Below are 21,701 nucleotides of genomic sequence, written 5' to 3'. Positions count from 1 at the left end.
AACACATGCATCTTGGATCCTGGGCTGGAATGTGCATTTCTGACTTGGGTTCTAGTTTAAAGAATCTGAAAACTACCAAGATTTGAAATCTCTCATTTCACGGGGGAGAATCCAGAGAGTGAAAGCTGACCATGCCAAATCACAGCCGCCAGCTCTGGGCTTTGTGCTCCGGCTGCTGCTCATAATGACCCTCAGAGGCAGGTCTCCTTCTGCCCAGCAGAGGTGTGGCTGCTCCAGGTCATGGAGCTACGGTGGGGAGGGGCTCAAGATCCATTTGTACCCCAATAAATGCTACCAGTCACAACTAAAACAAAATGGTTTTAATCAATTGCGTCACCCTCACTCTCCTGGGAGCAGAGCAACAAAAAGGCTCGGCTCCTGCCCCCAAGGACAGTAAGGCGCATGTGTCTCTCCACACTGCAGGGCCCAGGCAGGCGGCGGGAGACAGGAGGCAGGGAGGGAGGAAATGGCAGGTGGCTTGAACATAGGAAAGCAAGGGACCCTGGCCAGTTCTTGTGCCCCAGGGCCTAGCCCAACACTCCTGCTCCCCCTCTCTGGCTTGAGAAAGGTCATGAGGAAGAGACAGGGGAGTAAGTCCCAGCAGCAGGAGAGGCGGCGGCGGCAGCAGCAGCAGCAGCAGCAGCTGTTTCCTTCACCAATAAATACACTTCATTACCAAGCTAGAAGAGAGGGGTGGGAGGGGGCCTGGGGTGGGCAGGAAGGGGGAGAAGCTGCCACCTGTGTCGCTGAGATTAAAGCAATGAGATGGTGCCAGACCCCTCACCACTAGCCTCTCCCCCATCCCCCAGTCTTCTTAAAACTGTGAAAAAGCTTTTAAGATGGCCCTCCTGTCTCCAGGGCTGCTCAGAAGCTTGACTGAGAGGAGGCACCTGGCAGAGACAGGGGCGAGGGAGGGAGAGAGGAAGGGAGGGAGGGAGAAGGAAGGCTGGAAGGCTGCTTCTCCCCAGAGGCTGCAGCTGGAGGGCTACAGCCCAGAGGAAGCACACAGGGCTGTGGGAGGCTGGCATAAACCAACTGCCTGCTCCAGAGCAGGAGCCAAGGGGGCAGAGGGAGAGGGAGCTTGGTGGTGGAGTGGCCGCTGTGTCCAGTGTAAAGCTAGGGGCTGCTGAGGAGGGATGGCTGAGCTAAGGACTTTCCCACCCCTCCCCCTAGAGCAGCAGGGGACAGAGGAAAAAAGCCATCACTTCTTTGGTCTTTGTGGCGGCTCAGCACATGGGTGGGAAGGAGGGCAGAGAGGGCAAGAAGGGTCCTTAGGAAGCGCCACCTCAGCAGAGTAGGCCTGGCTGGGAGCTCTGGCAGAAAGGTCACAGTGAGGCCGAGGAGCGCCCCAGGAGAGTGGCCATGGCGCAGAAGTACTTGCATGGGCAGGTGGGCGGGGATGAGGTGCCCCACCTCCTGCCACATCCTAGGAAAGGCAAAGCCCCCAGAGAGAGCCTAGAAGAACAGGCCCAGGAGGGGATGAGGAACTGCACTGCCACCAGGGCAGGTGGCCTGACCTCACCACTCCAGGGTTCCCGTCTTCCCTTGCTTCCACCCTAACACTGGTGGCTGTGAAGGGACCTTCCAGAAAGCCCACAGGGGAGCTAGCCCCATAGGCAGGAGAGCAAGAGTGGCAACAACAAGCTATGGCAGGCCTTTGCCAGCGGGGTGTTCCACTCCCTCGCTGCCAACTGAAGGGCAGGGCAGTCCTTGGAGACAGCTCCGGCTCCTGCCTCCCCACTGGAGGCAAAAAGGGTTTTGAGAAGGGCCAGAGCCTTCCAGAGACACGGAAGCAGGAGGTAAGGGCATACAGAGGGGCTTCCCCTCCTGCTTTTCTGCTCAGGGCTGGGGACAGTCAAGGGACAATCAGCCCAAGAGTCTGAAAGCCAGCAAGTTGCAGCAATCCCCACCCACAATGCCAAACTAAGAAACAGAACAGAGGAAATGAAAAATGGGGGTGGGAAGACAATCCAAAACAGAACCCAACCCTCTGACCTCCTGCACAGGGCTGGGGCCAGGGGCCAGGAGCATCTAGCTGGGCCGGCACTGAACCTGGCCCTCTGAGCTGTCCTCATCATCAGAGGCCCCAGCGCCCCCACTGCTCAGGCCTGTAATCCGGTAGCCCATGTCCAGCAGCATCGCCTCCAAGGGATTGGCATTCATGCGCCGCTGGTTAGCCTGAGAGGCGCCCTCCATGTCCTCCACAACTCGGCCTGTGAGGTCTTCACTCTGTGAAGAGGAGGCAGCTCTCATGAGCTCAGGGTGGGGACGGCAGGGTCTGAAGAGACACAGACTGTGCATATGCATAGGGCTGGGGGAGGGAACAGACACACTGGTCGACGAGGACACAGCCGCTTCAGAATATGTAAGACATCACCCTGGGCTATCTATGGGGCACACGAGGTCAACACAGCGGGAGGGGAGAAATGCACACAGGGATCTGCAGGGAAATGCCTCACGTGGGCTGGGTTGGGGACCAGATCCAGCCCCCTACCTCTAACCCCCCTTTACATTTTCTCTCTCGAGGAAGGCTCCCGTGAGGTCCTCTGTTTAAGTCCCAGCAAATCAGTTCTGGATTCAGATCTCCACTTGAACTTCCTCTGGAAGGCTCACCTGCCCACTGGCACTGGGAGCAGAGGCGGCCACACTGGCCCAAGTACTCTCTGGGTAAGACTGCACAGGATTCACCTCCAAAGTCTGTGCGCCTCCCTGGGACTTGAGGAGTCAGTCCTCAAAACAGCTTGTGGGCAGAGCCATGACACAGCATACCAAGGGAAAGGCCCCTGGGGAGCTGGAGGCGTTCCCATGAGATGCTGGACTAGTTCCATCTTCCCTCTTGGACACCTGCTCTTAGGATATGGGCATTTCACCTTCATGGCAAGCTCAAGGATATGCTCCAAGACTGCAAAAGCCAATCTCACCCCAGAAATCCCCACTGCATTTAGAGTGTCCTGGGGCCTAGAGGCACCCACCTTCCCAGCAGCCTCTAGCCTGTACACCCCTCGCTGTCGGGCTTGTGCACTCACCTCTGGTCGTGGGTTCCACAGTCGCACAACAGGGTCGATGCCGCTGGTGGCCAGGAAGCAGTAGCTGGGGTGCGGCTGCAAGCAGTTGACGATGGACTCATCCCCCTGCAGCACTCGGACTAGGTTGGTGGTCTCCTTTTCCCAGATGAAGAAGGAGCCATCATCAGAGCCACTGACGATGTACTGAGCGTTGCTGGCAGGGGGCAAAGGGCAGGGAGGTCAGGTGGGAGACTGCTCTAACGGCTCAAGTAAAGGCTTGAGGGAAAGGGTGAAGCCTGGGACTACTCAGTCCCCAACACTCAAGGGGCCACCTTGACTCAGAACTCTGCTATGCACATGGGATCCCTCTTCTATATGACAGGTATTACTGTATTAAAACCCAGCATCAGTTGGTGGCAGTGGTGGCACACACCTTTAGTTCCAGCACTTGTGAGGCAGAGGCAGAGACAAGCAGACCTCTTTGAATTTGAGGCTACTCTGGTCTATAGAGTGAGTTCTAGGACATCAGGGCTACAAAGAGAAGCCTTGTCTCAAAACACAAAAACAAACACAAAACAAACCCAACATTGCTTTGGGTATGATGGCTCACGTCACTTGGGAGGCAGAGGCAGGCGCATCTCTGTGAGTTCGAGGCTAGCCTGGTCTACAAAGCAAGTCCAAGACAGCCAAGGCTACACAGAGAAACCCTGTTTTGAAAAAAACCAAAACCAGGGCTAGAGAGAAGCCTCAGTGGTTAAGAGCATTGTCTGCTTTTCTAAAAGACTCGGGTGCAACTTACAGCACCCACGTGGCAGCTCACAACTGTCTGTAACACCAGTTCCAAGGGGTACGGGATCTGACACCTTCTCACTAATGCACATAAAACAAAATTAATTATTAAAAAAGAAAAATACCAAAATCCAAAACACCCTCGTCTAGCTAAGCCTTCCCTCAGCAATCCAAGACTTCTTGGATCCAGCCTACCAAACCCTACAGCACATCCACAACACAGGCCTCACACGCTGTGCGCATTCCGAGGGGATCTTCGTGGACTCTCTTGATGTCTATCCAAAGGGTATAAACAAAGGAAGGATGGGGCATGGGGTGGGAGTGTCTGAGGATATAGGCCCTGACTCTCACTCAGTACCTAGGGCACAGTCCTGAGCACACAATGGTCTCAGATGCCCAGCCTCTGATAGTCCTTGCCTCCCTTTTCAGCAGCAGAGAAAAGCTCCAAGTGTCCAGATAAAGTAAGCAAGCTCTGGGACACTAGGCAGAGTGGGGCGGGGAAGAGGAACTGTTGGAGGCCCGGCCCTGGATGGCCAGGTACTCAGCCAGTCTGTTAGGACTCCGAGACTGGTGTGGCTGGCTTCACTGTGTAGACAAAGAAAAGAGGTACCAAGGCAGAGCCAGGCAAATGAGTGTCCGAAAATCAAGTCTCCCATGTGGCCCCACCCCACAAACCCCTGCTGCCAACTGTGATATGCACCCTCCTCCTGTCTAAGGCCTCAGACCTGCCAAAGAAATTTGCCTCCTTGATATCCGTTGTGGTGTTGCAGTGGCCACAGTAGCGGAACTGATAGTCGTAGCTCCGTTCCCGAAGCACCATTTCATCTTCTGAGATGGAGTCCTTGCGACTTGTGCTTCGAAGGCGAACTGGACCACCACCACCAGCTGCCTTCTTCTCTTCTAGGGCAGAGATCAAGGAGACGTGAGAGACTTCCCTTGCCTTCATTTCCTCACGGTTTTCAGCCCAGCACTGTCAATGGAAGGCCGCCTGCCTCCACCTTCCTCTGGACACCAGCACTGTCAATGGAAAGCCGACTGCCTCCACCTTCCTCTGCACAACACCGAGAGACACTGCAGGACTTTGCACCACTGGTTTCAGCCTCAACACTACTCACTGAACGAATGAATCCCACGGCTAGTTATCTGCCTCCTGTGAGCCCAGTTTTCATATTTGCAGCCCACATTGCTGTGACCCAGTTCGCCCCAAGCTCTAGATAAGAGGAACTGAGCAGGCTTCATGCAGATGAGATTGGCTTGAGGGCTGCGCTGTATCCATGGCCACACAGTCTGCCTGGCAGAGCTGAGGTGGGAACTAAGGCCCTGCCCTTGCCACTGGGTCTGCTGCACTTGCACAGATTGAAACAAAGGCAACAGATAGCACTTGCCTCTCTCAGCCCAGCGCGCTGCCAAGGCCCTGTCTGGGAACAGGTGGGGAGACCCAGCTGGAGCCCGTACAGCTTGACGGGGCTGTACCTGGTGCCTTGTGCTATCAGTAACCCTCAACAGAAACTTCCGATGGGTGTGGAAAGTGAGTTTCAGGGGTCAGCAGACTGTCTTAAGGCCACAGGGTTTCAGAATCGGCATCTGCGGCCAGGGCCTCCAAAGCACAGAACCATGCCTTTTCCAGGCCGCTTAGCACCCTAAACAGGGACTCCACAGTGAAGGCGGCCCTCACTCACCACCATCACTTTTGGAGAAGAGGGCAGCTGTGATGTCACGCCCCAGTGCATCACAAGCACTGCTGTGGGCCTGCTCTGGGAACTTCCCTTTGAAGTCGTCCAGGCACTCCAGAGCCTCAGCCACATACTTCAGTTCAAACAGGCACCGGGCCAGGCGGAAGTGCGCCTTCAGGTGGCAAGGGTTTAGGGAGATGGCCTTGAGGCAGTCCCGGAGGGCATCATAATGGTCACCATCCCTGGAAAGGTAGAGGAACGTAGCTTAGAGTGAGGCCCTGTGGTGAACACAAGGCTCCCACCAGTCTCCATTTTCTGTGGCTACTTCTAGGCCATCTCTAACAGACCTCAGGGTGAGGAGACGTGGAAATGAAGCCTTGGCTTAGCCCAGCACTCCCTCCCTGGGAGTAAGCTGAGGAGCAAAGCCAGGAACCCTGAGGCTTGAGAGAGCAAAAAGCGGTGTCAAGCTGCCCTCTGCTGGGCACAGACCGCAACTGTGTACTGCTCACCTCGGGCACCCGCAGCTCTGCAGCAGAAGGCCTGGCACCCTGCCCATCTCAGACTCCCCAAGCTCTCCTTCTCTCTTCCTTCATCCACCTCCTCAAATCCCCCCGCTGGCCTTCAAAGCTATGTCCAAGGCAGGGGGCCCTCAAGGACAGTTCTGTGGCCGGGAAAAGCCACAGAAGTGGTAGGCTGGGGGCTCAGGGTCTGACCAGCAGGCAGCACGCCCTCAGCCAAGACCCCCCTCTGTCCTGGCTGACTGATCTGCAGCAGCTGTGGCCTCCACCTCCTGGGGCTGGAGGACGGGGCCTGACTGTCTGGCAAAGTCAGCTCTCTGGAAGCTGATGGTGAGGGGGCTGTGCATGCCAGGAGCTCCAAATCCTCCCGACTCTCTTCTCCAATGGAAAAGTGTGCGTACAGGGAAGTGGAGGTGCTTTTTTATTGGAGGGGGTAAAAGGGAGCTTCCCTTGTTTTCCTTTGCTGATTCAGGAAGGAGGCACACATCCTCTGTTGCCAGACCTGCATCTCTGCCTCTCACCTGTACAGCCAAGCAGCAATGAGGGCCACTTTCCCTTTAGAAACATGGACATGTTCCTTTCTTCAATGCTGGGGACTGAAGCCTCCCGCCTCCCTACCGGGCTTGGGTGAGCAGCACCCCTTAAAGCCATGGGTCCCTCCACAAGGGCACAGCTCACAGTGCCACAGTCAGCCTTCGACAGAAGGCACCTCCCAGGCCCTCCTCTAGCCAGGTAGTCAGGAGCAGCGGTCAGCCCTTGGAGGGGGCACGTAGGCTAGGAACGGACAGCTAAGCAATGTGGGGCAGGCAGGAAACAGCTGCTGTGATGGTGTGTTCTGCGTCAGGATGAGTAGCTATGACGAAGGAGCAGGGGCTGTTTGGAAACCCAATTACTGCCTGCAAGGTGCCCCTTGTGAGCTCCTAGCAAGAGCCAGACTAGAGACCAGCCAGGAGCCAGAGGGTGGTCTGTTTCCAGGAGCAGATGGTAGCCCTGGGGAGACTGGCCTGGGACAGAATGTGACATTCTAGGGGTCACTGGCAGGCATGTGGGAGTGGGGGAGAAGAGCAGGCTGGCCGCAGAGCATCCTAGATGCCCTGGCAGATCAGTCTCCCTGAAAAGACAGCCCTCTGCACATCCCTGCTCAAATCTCTCCAGTAGCTGCCCATCACACACTGAATCAAGGCCAAATGCCACCCTCTGCATTCCAAGCCCTTTCCAGGCAAGCCCCAGGCTACCTCACAGACTCATCCCCTGCCAGTCCTTTCCAGAACCCTCTGCTCCAGCCAAATGGATTTGCTGCTCTGAAGCCCGCTCTCCAGTCAGTCCCCCGCCCCCACGCCTTTGTTCACACCATTTCCTCTCCCTGCAACGTCCTTCCCCACAGTCCTCTCCTCCCCCTCATCTCCTTGTCGAAGCTGCCCACACTTCAAGCCCATTCAGACACCACATCTTTCTGAGGCTTCCCTGATCCTGAGCTGAGGTGACTCAACTCTTCTTGATGCCCACAGCACTTTACCTGACCATTAACAAAACTTACGGCTTCCTGCATCTTTCATATGTTTCCTGCTGAACTATGTCAGAGACTTTATCCTTGTCCAGCAGCTGGGCACTCCAGGGCACAGGGACTCAGAGCAATAGAGCTCTGTTTCCCCAGCACCTAGCACATAGCAGGAGCTCAGAAAAAAAGCTGTAAATTAGGAAATTACCAACTTCTCTCAGCAAAAATACAGACACAAAGCTGAGCTCTCAGCCGAGTCTAGATGCCACATCCTCCCAACCACTGGAGCAGAGGCAACACAGCTCAGATGGCCCCAGATAGCCCCTTCTGGATGTGGTGCCCACGGACCCTGGGGAAACTCCTCTGCTTAAAGCTAACTTCTGCATGTGTGGCGTCTTCCCCACCCCCTTCCTGCTGACTTGGGTGGGTTTCTTAAGCTTCCCCAGGCCTGCCTTGTTTCAGCCAGACGATGGCACACCAGCTGGCCTGTCTGTCTGGGCAGAGCCGACGGATGCCAGACGGAGCAGAAATGGCTGTGGGCCCAGCTCTATCCATCTCTAGTCTTGGCCCTGGCTGGGGGATGGGGGTCTGCCTGTCTGCTTGTCTGCTGGTGCTGCAGGGAGGCCTGGGGCCCTGATGGTCTCTGAAGATGCAGGGCGTCTCCAGATACTGACCTGTCTTTCCCTCTGCCACCAGTCGGTGTATCCCAACATAATCTACACTTCATCTTGGATGTACTTGGTCTAGTGTTTGAGTGGGCCTAAGAGCCCAGAGAGCAAACACAGGGCCATTCAGCAACAGAATTATTTTATGAAGATACAATCTGAGTTCATCAAGCTCCTCAGTTGCATCTACCAAGATTTCATTGTTCTTTCAAAGTCCAATCCAAGGCACAATTCTCCAATAATCAGTAACAACAATTGCCTCGATCCCTACCTTCATTCACGCTTTATAACAAAGCAATGCGTGAATTTCCTGCACCATTAAATACCTTGTGCTTGAAGGACTCAGCTAACCTCAGCTGTAGGTGGGAAAGGAAGGGCCTGCATTTAAGAAGCCCCAACAGCCAGCGGGCTGCCCAAGCCACCTTCTCTGGATGCCTCAGTCTCTTGGCCCGTGGTCTAGCGGCCTCAGCCCTCATTCTGACCCAGGTCCCTGTGCGGCGCCCACTCACCACTTGCGCTTCATGTAGGCGGCGGCTCGGTTTCCATAGAGCATAGCATTGTGAGGGGCCTTCTGCACTGCCTTGCTATAAAGCTGGATGGCCTGGGTCCACTGCTGGCAGGCAAAGGCTTCGTTGGCCTGCTGCTTCACACGTTCCAGGTAAGGGGGTAGCTCCACCTGGGGGCTGTGAGGGAGGAAGAGCCAAGTCGGCCCCGCTAAAGGTTAGTAGTTCTACTCAAGGGCCATGCACGGTTTTGTGGACCCTAGGGTCTCACTGCCATCCGGGAGAAGGGGCCACTCTGACCCTGAGCTTGGACTATCACCTATTTATTACCGCGAGAGAATGTGTACGATTCCAAATACTGTGAGCCAGGAAGAGAGAGGCAGAAGTAAGGCCGTCTGGACAGGTGCACAGCAACTATTACTCAAATACTGGGCTCAGGTGATACCACTGACGCCGCCTGCCTTCACACTGAACTAAGCCTTGTGACCATCCTCCTTCCTTCTAGGACTCTTTATGGAGAATTCTCAAGGACTTTTTTTCTCAAAGACTGGGAAATTTGAAAATTATGTATCTAAGCCCAACAGAAGGGTGGGGAGAAAATGTAGGCAGGACTGTGCTCATAAATGGGAATAACATACGGGATGGATCACCTGTGTGTGAGAGGAAGCTCAACCCTAAGGGGCAGCTAGCTTCCGGGCTGCAGAAGGACAAGCTTCTGTCTGGGTATGTTTGGTAGCCCCCCAGGCAGAAGCTGCTTTTGGAACACTAGCCACTCTCTAAGAAGCCTCTGTGGCCCAATCTCCTCCATTTGGGATTCACATTTGGGTTCAAATCAGGGGGAAGGGTTGTTTGTGTATTTGTGTGTGTTATAAATTTTTATTGACGATTATTTTTGTATTAGGGTGTTTTGCCTATATCGGTGTCTGTGCATCATGTGTGTGCAGTGCCTGCAAAGGTCAGAAGAGGGCGCTGAATCTACTGGAAATGGAGCTACAGACAGTTCTGAGCCGCTTTGTAGGATCTGGGAATGGAAGCTAGGTCCTCTGAAAGAGCAGCCAGTGCTCTTGGGGGCCGCGTAGTCTCTCCAGCCCCTAGAAGGGAGGTTTGAGGACATTTTTCTCCCTCCCATCTACAAGCTGTAACTACAACATGAAAGGGCACCGAGGTCAGCAGGCCTCACCTGATACACCCCTTGTTTTCTGGCAGCCGGAAGCCATTGCTGTGAAGGTGTAGGCCATTAGACATGCCATTGGACACACCATTAGTAGACATCTTGCCGTTTTGGACTTCTGGCAGAATGAAAAGAAAGTAACAGTGACAACTCAGGGGGAGGGCGTCATTTCTCTGTATCCTTTCACTTCCAGTGTAAGATCTGATGACTATTGTGAGACTATTCTCCCAGGTCAAACCCAGGCCCAGAAAAGAAGTGAAGACAGGCAGGCAATGGATAATGAAAATCACGTGAGCCCTCTGCTGGCTAAAGAGGACATAGCTTCTGTCTGACATTTCCCACAGCTGAGGTTGGGGAGGAAATGGGGGCTGAGGAGGGGGTCTGCATCAGCTGTAAGCCACAGGAAGAAATCCATGAACCATGATGAGAACAAAGGGGAAGGGCAACTACTTCAAGTTCATAAGAGCTAAGGCACCGAGGACCCATCTTCCATAGGGACAGGATGAAAAGCACTGGACAGATCTCTCTGACCTGCTGTGGTCATCCTGACAAGGCCACTGTAAAGATCTGCTTTTTTCTGGAGTTTATGGACACAGGTCACAGTAACGGGTAGGCTTCTCCACAGAGGTGAAGAACACAAGGCCTCACCCCCCAACAGCATGGGCTCCCTAAGGGAGAACTTACCCACTGAGTGGCATTTTCTAGGCAAGAGGAAAGTATATGGCCGTTGCTTGTAAGTCAGGTCAAACAAATACACCTGGAGTTGAGAAGAGACAAAGGCCATGAGGCAAGGCTGTGGCTGAAGCATTGGCAAGATCCTGGCAACTTTCAAAACCTGGGACCTTAACTCACACTAGCCAGAAGTTTACGAAGTAAACTTTAAGCAGGAAAATCCTCCTAGGTTTTGACTCTTGGGGTAGGCTGTGTGTTTGATTCAAAGCCCTGCTGACGCGGTCATTAACTGGAAGGTCCTCAAAGGTCACAGATACCTAGTTTTACAGACTGGAAAACTGAGGCCTCAGAGAACTCTGAGAGGCTATGAAAAGCGACACTGTCACTCACCTCTCGGTAAGCAAACGCTGTCTTGTTAGTCAGCGCTTACTTTGTTCAAGAGCTCTGCTCAGTGTTCTGTGTGGGCTTACCCAGAAAGTACAACATGAAGAGCCTATTAGTTTCACCATAACTCCCTCTGCAGACTCAGAATTTCATACTTTACCAGGGCCCTAAGAGCAGAAGACAGCATAGCCGCGACTCAAGCCAGGCCCACCTGCCTCTGCCTGCTCTCTCCAGGCCCTTTACTCATCCTCGTCACCTCGAGGCCAGGCACCCCTCCAGCCCCTCTCTCTTTTGTATGTGTTTACAACTCGCTTTGTAACGGGTCACTGTTTTCCTCCAGACAGTCTGAATTTGCACTTGTCTCTATCATGTCTGGAGATGAATTTCTACAAGGCTTTGCACACGTCTTGAGCTGAGAGCACATAAACAGGCAGTGTGGCACCTCGGCACTATGGAGTGACATTTCTCAAAGAGAGTATTGGGTCACAGCTTGGCTGAACGCTGAGCCTCAGGGAATTCTTCCCAGGAAGGGAAACTAAGGCTGAAAAAAAATACAGACAATTGCTTGAAGTCACTGTAAATGGCTACTAAATAGCAGGTTAGTGTTTGAGAATGGATATGCCAACTTCTTTCTGTTTTGGAGACAGGGTTTAGAATGAAATTGAAGTTGGCCTCCAATTTTCTATCTCCTGTACTAGCCAGGATTGCAGGTGCCACCACACCTAGCCCAGCATGATCTGTCACTTTCTCTCTCTCCCCTCCGCTCAACCCTCTCTCTCTCTCTCTCTCAGGAAGGGTTCCATGTATCCTTGGCTAGCCTTGAACTTCCATACTGGCTTTACCTGACTTATGTGGTGCTAGGAATCAAACTCAGGGTTCTGTGCATGCTAGGCAAGCACCCTATCAGGTGATTAATACCCTAGCCCTAGCCCAAGGTCTATCAATTTCAAAGTATATGTTCATTTGATTCTCCTTTTATTTGCTGGGATTAAAAGTGTGAGCCACCATCCCCAGTTCCAGAGGATAGCTTGAGAGTTGGTTCTGGGGACTAAACTCAACTTGTCAGGCTAGAGCAGCAAGAATATTTACCTGAGGATCTGTCTTGCCAGACCAAAGCCTGCATTCTTTTTTTTTTTAAGATTTATTTATTTATTATGTATATAATGTTTTGCCTGCATGTGTGTCTGCATGCCAGAGGAGGGCACAAGATCTCATGTTGCTGGGAATTGAACTCAGAACCTCTGAAAGAGCAGCCAGTGTTCTTAACCTTTGAGCCATCTCTCCAGCCCCCAAAGGCTCACTAGTAACCAAAATAGCATATACCTGTCCAGTTCACTAAAAGGAAAAGGAAAATAAAAAGACTAGGTTAGGGTAACTGCGGGAATCTGCATGATGCCACACTACCCTCAGAGGTCACAGTGTCATTTACCAAGGAAGCCATTGCTTTCATCTGCCAAGACAGGGAATGTTGGTGCGGGTCTCACCAGGCAGTTGAGCCTACCTGCTCTCCTCCCATGTTGACCAGCAGCTCTGTGCCATTGGGGCTGAAGGTCACGTAAGTGGCGACCAGCACTCTCAGGCGGCTGTTATAGTCGGGCAGCTTCACCGGCAGGTGACCTGTCAAGAAGAAAGAGCACAGTGCCCCTAGGATGAGATTTTCCGGCCCCCCTAAAGAGGCAGGGAACAGGGAGACAAATTGAAAATGCTAGCAATCAGCTTCATGGAAGCAGCCACTGGTGTTGCGCCATGGGCCAGCAGCTAACACTCTCGCTCCCAGTTAGTCATTTTGTGTGTGGGGCAGGGTCTCGATGTGTTGTCCAGACTGGCTTCACATGCTCTTCCCAGTCAGTGCTGTGGTTTTGAGCCTCCTGCCTTAGCCTCTGGAGTTCTGGGATTACAAACCCATTTTGCAGAGAAGCAGCTCACTGGGGTTAAGTGATTTGTTGGCAGTTACACAGTTGGTCAATGGCGACTCAGGAGTAAAGTCCAGATTTGTCTGATTCCAAAACCCCTGCCTTTGACTGCTGTCCCCGCCTTTGCCTCCCTGAGCAGCCCAAGGAGGAGCCAAAGTCTAGTCAAGAGCCAGGCTGGGCCCTACCTGCCACATAATACTGCGCTGCCCCGTCCGGAAGGGGCTTCTGCCGATCACAGAAGGTGTGTACCCCGGCTGGGGGGCTCTGCTTCATGCTTTTTCTGATGGGAAGGAAAATCAGACAGGTTAAAACTCTAGCTTTGTCCCTGACTAGCTGGATCACACTCCATGGAGGAAACCCAGAGATAGAGGAGGATAGAAGGTGCCTTTCTTCCTGCCACCAGCCAACTCCAAGGCTTGCTCTTTTAGACGGCTATGGACATATCTACCAGAGAAAGCAGAGTGGGCCGGGAGGGCCCTAATCATGGAAAGCCAAGGCTGTGGAGAATGCTTTCAAGACAGGTTCTCTCCATGTAGCGTTGGCTGTCCTGGAACTCATTTTGTAGACCAGGCTGGCCTAGAACTCAGATCCGTCTGCCTCTGCCTCTTGAGTGCTGGACTAAAGGCCTGCGCTACCACACCCAGCTCTTCTTTCTTTTCTGAGGCAGGGTCACATTAGATGAGACTGGCCTCAGACTCAGCTCTGTAGAAAAGAATGTCCTTGAACCTTTGATCCCTTTCCCTCTACTCCCAAATGCTGGGAGAACAGTAGTGTGCCAACATTCTTGATTTTACTTTTTCTTTTCTGTTTTAAAAATATTTTATTTAAAAAATTATGTGAATATGTCTGTGTGTGGGTCTGAGCATGTGAATGCAGGTGCCTGAAAGGCCAGAAGAGGAAGTCAGATCCTCTGTAGCTAGAGTTGTGAGCTGCCATGTGGGTACTGGCAACTGGTTAAGAGCATGTGCTGAGCGGTCTCTCCAGTCCCAATCTTTCAAAAAATATTTTTAATAAAACAGGGACAGGTTAAGTAGCTCAGTGGTAGAGCACTTGCCTAGCACATGCAAGACTCCACGCTCTATCCCATACCACAGGAAACAAGTATCTACGAACTATTACATGTGTAAGCTCTAACTCTGCACTCAGGCTCAGGCATGGTGACATCATCCTAGCACCAGGGAGGCAGATGGAGCTCTTTAAGTTCAAGGCCAGCCTGGTCTACAGAGTGACTTCTAGGCCTGCCAAGACCAAATAACAAGGCCTTGTCTCTCAAAAAAAAAAAAAAAAAAAAAAAAAAAGCAGGGCAGAGAGGAAAGAAAAAACCCAGATGGACTCTGGGGCTATTAAAACAACTCTACATGCCAAGTCTGATTACCCGAGTACAATCCCCAGGACCCATATGTAGCATCAGAGAATTAACTCTCTAAAGGTCTTTTGCACATGCACCATGGCACTTACGAAACTACCTCTCCCCACGCAGATAAACTTAGGATTGTAACTAAAAAGACTATTCTCTGTACAGATACCAACAGCAGGTAACTAGCAGGAAACACACAGCGCCCCCAGTGTCTTGCCCACAAGGCTGCTGGTCCTACCTGTGGTTATGGATCATGCGGATGTCATAGAGTCTCACAAAAGGCCCACTGGCCCCTACTGCCAGGCAGTTGTTATCCTGGGGATTGACGGTGAGGCACTTGGCCTCCACCATCGGGCCACAGTATTCTGTTAGGTCAATCAGCACCTCTGAGTGTTTGCTGTTCTCCCGGAGGTCATACTGGCTGCAAGAGAGGACAGAATTAGTGGCCAGAGTTCTTAGTAGAAAGCAGGGGAGAAACCAAGCCCTTGTAATGCGAGAGGGGATGGTGTCTACTGCCAGACAGTTGCCTACAACAGGCTTTTTCTTTTCTTGAGACAGGGTCTCATTATATAGCTCTGGGTCTCCTGGAACTCTGTAGACCAGGCTGGCCTCCAACTCAGAGATCTATCTATCCACTCAAAGTGCTGGGTTGAAGGCATGTACCACTATGCCTGGCTTTATAGTAGGCTTCTTAACATTTTTCGATTTGTCCTAAGTTAACCCTTTAGGGTAGATACTATGGTTCAGATTTTATAAATGTCAGCATTGCTGCTACTGTTTTCTACTGATTACTAATATTAAGGGAAAATGTGCTGCGCATCCAATACTGTCCTGAGTGCTTCAAGTGTACTATTGAATTAAACCACATCATCCCGCAACACTGAGGCTCAAAGAAATTCAATAAACTACCTGGGATAGCACAGCTTTGATGTACAGAGCAGGAACCAAACTATTCTGTTAGCTGGGTGTCGTTGCACAAACTTGTAATCCTAGCATTCAGAAGGCTGAGACAGGAAGATCATGAGTTCAAGGCCTGAGCTCACAGTGAGTTTGAGGACAGCCTGAGGTGCAGAGTAAGACCTTGTCTTAAAAAACAACCAATGAACTGAACAAAAACCTCCAAGCCCCAAAACCCTACTGTTATGCTCCTTCCTAATCTACTTCCTTTTCAGGAAGCAAGGGCTACATGGAGGTAAGAGCAAAGACAACTGAGCTTACCTGAGAGCTGCCAAAGAACACCAAAGCCAGGGCCAGCCCCTCAGGCCCAGCTGAACATGCCTGCCACCTACTGCTGCAGCAGGGCAGTTTTGCTGCCATTGCACAGGAACCTCCAGAAGGGGGCACAGCACCCCCACGAGCTCACCCACTTCCTGCCTAGGTGCCTCTCGTAAACTCCCTCGGTTAACTTGTCCTAGGCCATCCTGACTGGAACGCTCTTCCTAAAACAGTCTGCCGTCACTTCTGCCACTGGGTACCTGCAGCCTGAGTGTTAAGTTTATGGAACGCCACAGTCTGATTTTTAAGACCCAACTTCACATACCCCACATTCCTCAGCTTCCTATGTGGCCAGTTACAACGGCAGCCTTTCTCTCCCCTCTCCCTGTGCTAGGGACTGAATCTAGGGCTTCAAATATGTCAGATGGGCTCTCTACTGCTGAGCTGTGTTCCCAGCCTGTAACTACAGCGTTCTTTATCTTGGAAGCATACTTTACCCTGACTTCATAACACCTACTTGTGGGGCAATCCATTCTGCCTCCTCTTGCCCATCCGACTCTTGTCTGTCCTGAAGGCCCAGCTTAAGTTCACATACTGCTAGGACTCTTCTGCTGACTGGGACTCTGCCCAGGCCCTCAGGGTTCTACCTGAGGCTCAGGTTGCTCGGCATCTACCAGCTGGCCTTGACAACAGGCCGGTCTGTTGGATCAGCAAGTGCTTCCTGAACATGCCACTAACCAAGCCTGTCTTTCCAGTGTGCTTTCCATGCATGTTCTCAACTATCATACTCGGATCAAAAAGAGATATCATAATGAAGAGTCTATAGTTCTGGGGAGTAGTGGCCTTTTCAGGCTTTCTTTCACTGAGAGAACTAGGATTTGACCTGTCTGGCTGGCTTCAGAGACTGCTTCTAAGTTCATTGTAATGAGTTTATATGTTACTTATATGTGCCCCTATGGCAGCAAAGAGACGATAAGGCAATTGAAGGAATGGCCAGTAAAAGCAGGCTAGAGAAGTGAGGGAAAGTTGTAAGGCCGCACTGGAGAGACCAGTGAGAGCAGAGCACGCTGGTGTGTAAATCTAGCTGCTTAGGAAATAGTCAGTCAGGGTCTGTTGAGCCCAGAGTCCTAAACTAGCCTGAGTCACAGAAAGACCCTCTCTCAAAACAACAACAGAGTGGGGGCGACTGAGAATGTGCATGCTTGTTATCTCAATAGTTGAGAGGCTGAGGAAAAAAATCCAAATACAACCTGGGCTATAGAGCAAGACCCTGTTTCAACATTCAATCCTTCCATGAAACAGGGCTGTTGGCAGTTTATCTCAGTCGTAGAAATTTTATCTGGTATGCAAGAGGCCCTGGGTTTGATTTCTAGCACCCCAAAGGCAAAAAGAAAGAAGGCAATGATGCTACCTGTGTCTGAAGCGAGCAAGACAAATATATAACCACACAGGACACCGGAAGAGGGGGACCCACTTCCTCTGCTGGAGGAGGCCAGGTCTGTGGAAGGAGGCGCTGTGGCAGAGCCATTGAAACAGAAGACACACAGCCAGTGCACGCAGAGACCCTTACCGGATAAGCCCATCCTCAGCGGCGCTCCAGAACGTGTTAGGCCACATGGGTGCTGTGGCGATGCGCTTCACGCGGTTTGTGTGGTCTCCAAACATGTGGATCGTCTCCTTTACCGTCAGGTCATGGACATGCACCTTGGAGTCAGCTGCTCCCGTGATCAAGATTCTGTCTCCAGCATGAGGCAGGAACTGCTCGGAAGAAAGTGAGTGACTGGCAGGAGATGGGGCAGAGCTGGCTCCTGCAGGAGGCTGGCCTGGATGTCAGCATGGCTTTTCCCTCTCACTCATGTCTCTTAGGAGAGTAAGCTCATCTATAAAAGCTCACCAAAATATCTCTGGAGAGCAAGCAGCAGCCTCTCAGCACTACAAGTTAAAATCAAGATGTATACCTCATGCAGTCGGAGTGGCCGCCACTCACACTGAGCTGGATTGCCTAAGGAGCCCTTTTCCTGATTCTTCTCCAGGCAGGAAGTGAGGGGATGATAATCCTAACTGTACTTACTAAGAACTTCCAAACACAGACCACAGGCAGCTGCTTCCTCTTGCTAGTACTGAAAACAATCTCATTCTGAGCTGGAGGCTGGGAATGTACCCCGGGTGAGTATTCACCCAGTACGTGTAAAACCTAACTTCAATCCCCACCACAGGCAAAGAAAAACACCTTTGAAAGGGTCATGGGCTAAAGTGCAGCTTATTGGCAGACCACATGTGCAAGATGTATGAAGTTCTGGACTCAATTCCAGCAACACAGTAAAGCAGGCAAACAAACAGAAAACACAGAGTGTCGGAACACAGCAGGGCTCTTTAAACCCAAGACTGTCAGCTTTTTATGTGCATCAATCCATCCACCCACACATCCGTCCACCCACACACCCGTCCACCCATACACCCATCCATCCAGGTTTGGTACTGGTGACTGAACCCAGGGCATGGTAGGCACACAGGATTACCTGCCCAGTCCGCGGTGACTATTAATAAGCTAAAACTAAGTAACAAAGCTGAAATAGTTAAGAACTGAAAAGAATGAGTCAGGATTTTTAGGAGAGACTAGGTATTTTTAAACGCTCTATTTCTGTGGAAAAGTTGGGGAATCAGGTAACAAAGATTAAAACTCTTCCCATCTCACTTCTAAGAAATAATCCAAAAGAGAAAAGGGGATCTGGGCAAAATGCTCAGCACAGCACAACTTCTGGTAGCAAACAGTGGACTAAGCTCAGGTGTTGGACACTGGGGAAGGGCTGACTACTATTATCACCCAGAGAAGCGGAGAACTTAGCATTCCGGACCGCATATGACAAGAAACAAACCGTTACAAACATTACAAACATGGCCTTGATGTACAAACAGGATACAGCTTTATCTTCTAACTCTGAGGAAGAAAGTATTTAGGGTTGATGTTACTTGAGTATGTTTCTCTCTCTCTCTCGCCTTCACCCTCTCTCTCCCCCCTTTCTTTCTGTCTGCCTGTCCCCCTCCCTCATTTTCTGTCCTGTGGACAGGCATGGAGAACGTCAGGCTACCACAGAGCTATATTCCAGCTCTCCTTTTTAGTTTTTATTTGGCAGAGAAAGAAAACAACATAGGAATGGAGAGATGGCTGCTCTCCCAGAAGACCAGGGTTCAATTCCTAGCATAGACATGGTAGCTCATAACTGTCTATAACCCAAGTTCCAGTAGATTTGACTCTCACGCAGATAAACACAAGAATAAAAATAAATAAATAAATTATATATAAAAAAAAACACTTTTTCTGCTTTGCACATTAGAAAAAGGAATATATAAACTTAATTTTAGGGGAAGCAGCAATCTTTAATCCTGTTTCGAGATAGCACAGATTCCAACAGCAGCAGAAACAAGTACATGAGCTCTCACTGCGGCCACATTTGTAATGTGCCATGGTTTCCACCAGGGGGAGCGCACGTGCGAGATACCGTAAATGCCTAGTCAGCTTTTGACTACCTCAATTGAAAAGGTTTCTCTGCTCTTCTTAAAACAAAAACTGGCAAGATTGCTCAGTGGGGAAAGGCACTTGCCATACAGTCCTGGTGCCTTGGAACCAATCCCAGAGAGCCACAAAATGGAAGGAGAGAACCAATTCCACAAAGCTGTCCTCTGATTTCCGCACATCTGCTATAAGCACCCATGACTCTTCTCCCATATCACATACTTACACAAACAGGAATAATACACTTTTGAAAATGTATTTTTAGTCTGGTGGTGAGCCTGGTGGTGGTGGTGGTGGTGCACTTCTTTAATCCCAGTACTCAGGAGGCAGAGGTACGAAACTCTCTGTGAGTTCAAGGCCAGCCTGGTCTACATAGCTAGTTCTAGGACAGCCAAGATTGTTATACAGTGAAACCCTGTCTCGAAAACCAAAAAACAAAAGTTGGAGAGATGGTTCAGCAGTTAAGAGCACTGCTCTTCCACAGGTGCTGAGCTCCATTCCCAGCAACCACAAGGTGGCTCCCAACCATCTAGTGAGATCTGGTGCCCTCTTCTGGTGTGCAGACATGCAGACAGAATACTGTATAAATAATAAATAAATAATTAAAAAACAAAACAAAATAAGCTGGGCAGTGGTGGCACACTTTTATCCCAGCACTCAGGAGGCAGAGGCTGATCTCTGTGAGTTTGAGGCTAGCCTGGTCTACAGAGTGAGTTCCAGGGTGGCCAAGGCTCCAAAGACACCCTGACTCAAAAAACAAAACAAAAACCACCAACAACAACAACAAAAGAAAGAAAGAGAAAAAAAGGAAAGAAAAAAAAAATTTTTTTAATTTTGTTTTGTTTCTCTGGGTTTCTTTGTGTAGTCTCGGCTGTCCAGGAGACCAGGCTGGCCTCAAACTCAGAGATCTCCCTGCCTTTGCTTCCGAGCTCTGGGATTAAAGGCATGGGACATCACCACCCAGGCAAGAAAATGTATCTTTAAAACACCGAAAACCAAACCAAGTCAAAACAAAGGACAACAACAAAACACCAGAAGGGCTGTTTTAGAATACTGTCGAAGTCTAGTCTCTGAACTAGCGAGTGATGCCAAACTGCAGGCTCATGCTCTCTGTCCTAAGCTTGACTGCACAGACAACACTGTCCAGCTTCTTGCAGCACAACAGGTCCTGCACATCATGTGCTGGTCATCAGAAGCATGGAGCAAGCTGCAGTTCTGCTTCTAGAAAATTCACAGGGAATAAATAATCCACAGGACGTGAGTGAGTGGGAATGTGGCAATGTTTAGGGTGACAGGTTTAGAGCTCTTTAGCCTGGCTATGATTTCGGGTACCTGTCACTGCTCTTGATATTAAAAGAGGAAAGAGGACTAGTTAGAAGGGCTTTTCAAAGGTCAGTCTCACACTGGCACTTGCCCATGAATATTAAAGTATAGAATTTCAGGGCTAAGAAGGCCCTTACCTCACAGGTCATTTCAGATCCTTAAACCTGGCAGCCACAGTACTCAGTGACAGACAGCCTCAGTGCAACAGCCCTGACCCTGGGGCACAGCAAGAAGGTCCTCAGATCTCCAGAGAAACCAAGAATGTTAAGCATGCAGGAATGTCTTTCCAATGGAAAAGATGGAAAACCTGTTCTTCCATCCAGAAAGCTGGAAATTGGAAGTCATTACAGCCTGGTGATCTGGGCCAGGCCAGGCCATATCAAGCTCCTACAAGCAGGACCAGAGGTGACTCCTAGCCCAAAGGACCTCCAGGTTACCTGTATGACTGAGGCCAGCCCAGGTCCTTTCTCAGGCCCCTTATGCTAATCCAGGTAGCCTACCTTCTTGGAAGAAATGACATGTACCCCGAGTCACGTTTTGAGAGAATTACGATTCCCTGAGCACAAGGGATTGCTATACTATGTTTAAATTTGTTAGGAATAAACCATCCAGCATCAGATTCCCCAAAATCTTGATCCAGGTTGACAAAGTCAATCTGAACAGAGTTCTCAAGTACCTCTTCCTGGTTCATTTCCCCTTCACCCTGGCGCATCCCCAGAAGGCTGTGTAACCTTCTTCAAGCTAGACATGGTAGCACATGCCTTCAATCCTAGCATTCCGGGAGCAGAAGTAGGTGGATATGAGTTCAAGGGCAGCCTGCTCTACGTTTTAAAACCCTGCCTCAAGAAACAAATCATAAACAACTTTCTTCAAGGAGCCCCAAGCATCAGCTCTTCCTTCTCCAACCACACATGTGATTAAAGGCCTCACAGCCACTTCTGGATTTGTTCTATAGCTCAGTAAGGTGCTTGCCTAGCATCCATGAAGCCCTGAGTTCATCCCAGCACAACATAAACTTATTGTGATAAAGCGCTCGAAGGAGGAAGATGTGAAGTATGGGAAGTTCAAGGTCATCCTCTGCCACTTAGCTGAGTTTCAGGCCAGTTGAAATTATACGAGAATTGTGTCAAAGGCAAAAAAAAAAAAAAAAAAGACAAATTTCATCTCATGTTTTCACATAAGGGCTTCAAAGTTCTGTAGGTTCCTTCCCACATTGTCTCAGATAAATTCCCTTTTACTTAGGGAATTTCCTATAACAAAGTAGAAGAGCTACAATACAAGATCTATGCTAGGTGGCTTTGTTTTGTTTTTATTTTATATCTATGAGTGTTTTGCCTGCACGTCTGCCTTGGAAGTCAGAAAAGGGAGTGAGATCTGATGAACTGGACTTACAAGCAACAGACAGCCTGCATAGGGTGCTGGGAACCAAACCCTGGCCTTCCTAACAGCAGCAAGTTCTCTTAACCACTGAGCTCCACTCTTTTTATTCCTGGCTCTATTC

At 50.7% G+C, this 21,701-nt stretch overlaps 1 protein-coding gene across 4 annotated transcripts in view; it reads right to left on the bottom strand.

Moving 5' to 3' along the window:
* Positions 1-305: 305 nt before the first annotated feature.
* Positions 306-21,701, bottom strand: part of Wdtc1 (WD and tetratricopeptide repeats 1) — a 68,719-nt gene continuing 47,323 nt past the window's right edge. For all 4 annotated transcript variants that reach the window (XM_021643811.2, XM_021643821.2, XM_021643801.2 and 1 more), the window contains exons 6-16: positions 16,934-17,121; positions 14,387-14,569; positions 12,977-13,071; positions 12,380-12,495; positions 10,507-10,579; positions 9,832-9,940; positions 8,658-8,831; positions 5,474-5,709; positions 4,520-4,694; positions 3,027-3,219; positions 306-2,229 (exon numbers count right to left, since the gene is read on the bottom strand). In XM_021643811.2, coding sequence (XP_021499486.1) covers positions 2,032-2,229; positions 3,027-3,219; positions 4,520-4,694; positions 5,474-5,709; positions 8,658-8,831; positions 9,832-9,940; positions 10,507-10,579; positions 12,380-12,495; positions 12,977-13,071; positions 14,387-14,569; positions 16,934-17,121 — 1,740 coding nt within the window. In that variant the 3' untranslated portion in view covers positions 306-2,031. The remainder of the gene's footprint in view (positions 2,230-3,026; positions 3,220-4,519; positions 4,695-5,473; positions 5,710-8,657; positions 8,832-9,831; positions 9,941-10,506; positions 10,580-12,379; positions 12,496-12,976; positions 13,072-14,386; positions 14,570-16,933; positions 17,122-21,701) is intronic.

This window comes from Meriones unguiculatus, chromosome 3 (genome assembly GCF_030254825.1).
Source record: "Meriones unguiculatus strain TT.TT164.6M chromosome 3, Bangor_MerUng_6.1, whole genome shotgun sequence".
Classification (NCBI taxonomy): Eukaryota; Metazoa; Chordata; class Mammalia; order Rodentia; family Muridae; genus Meriones; species Meriones unguiculatus.
This window is presented reverse-complemented; position numbering and strand designations above follow the sequence as displayed.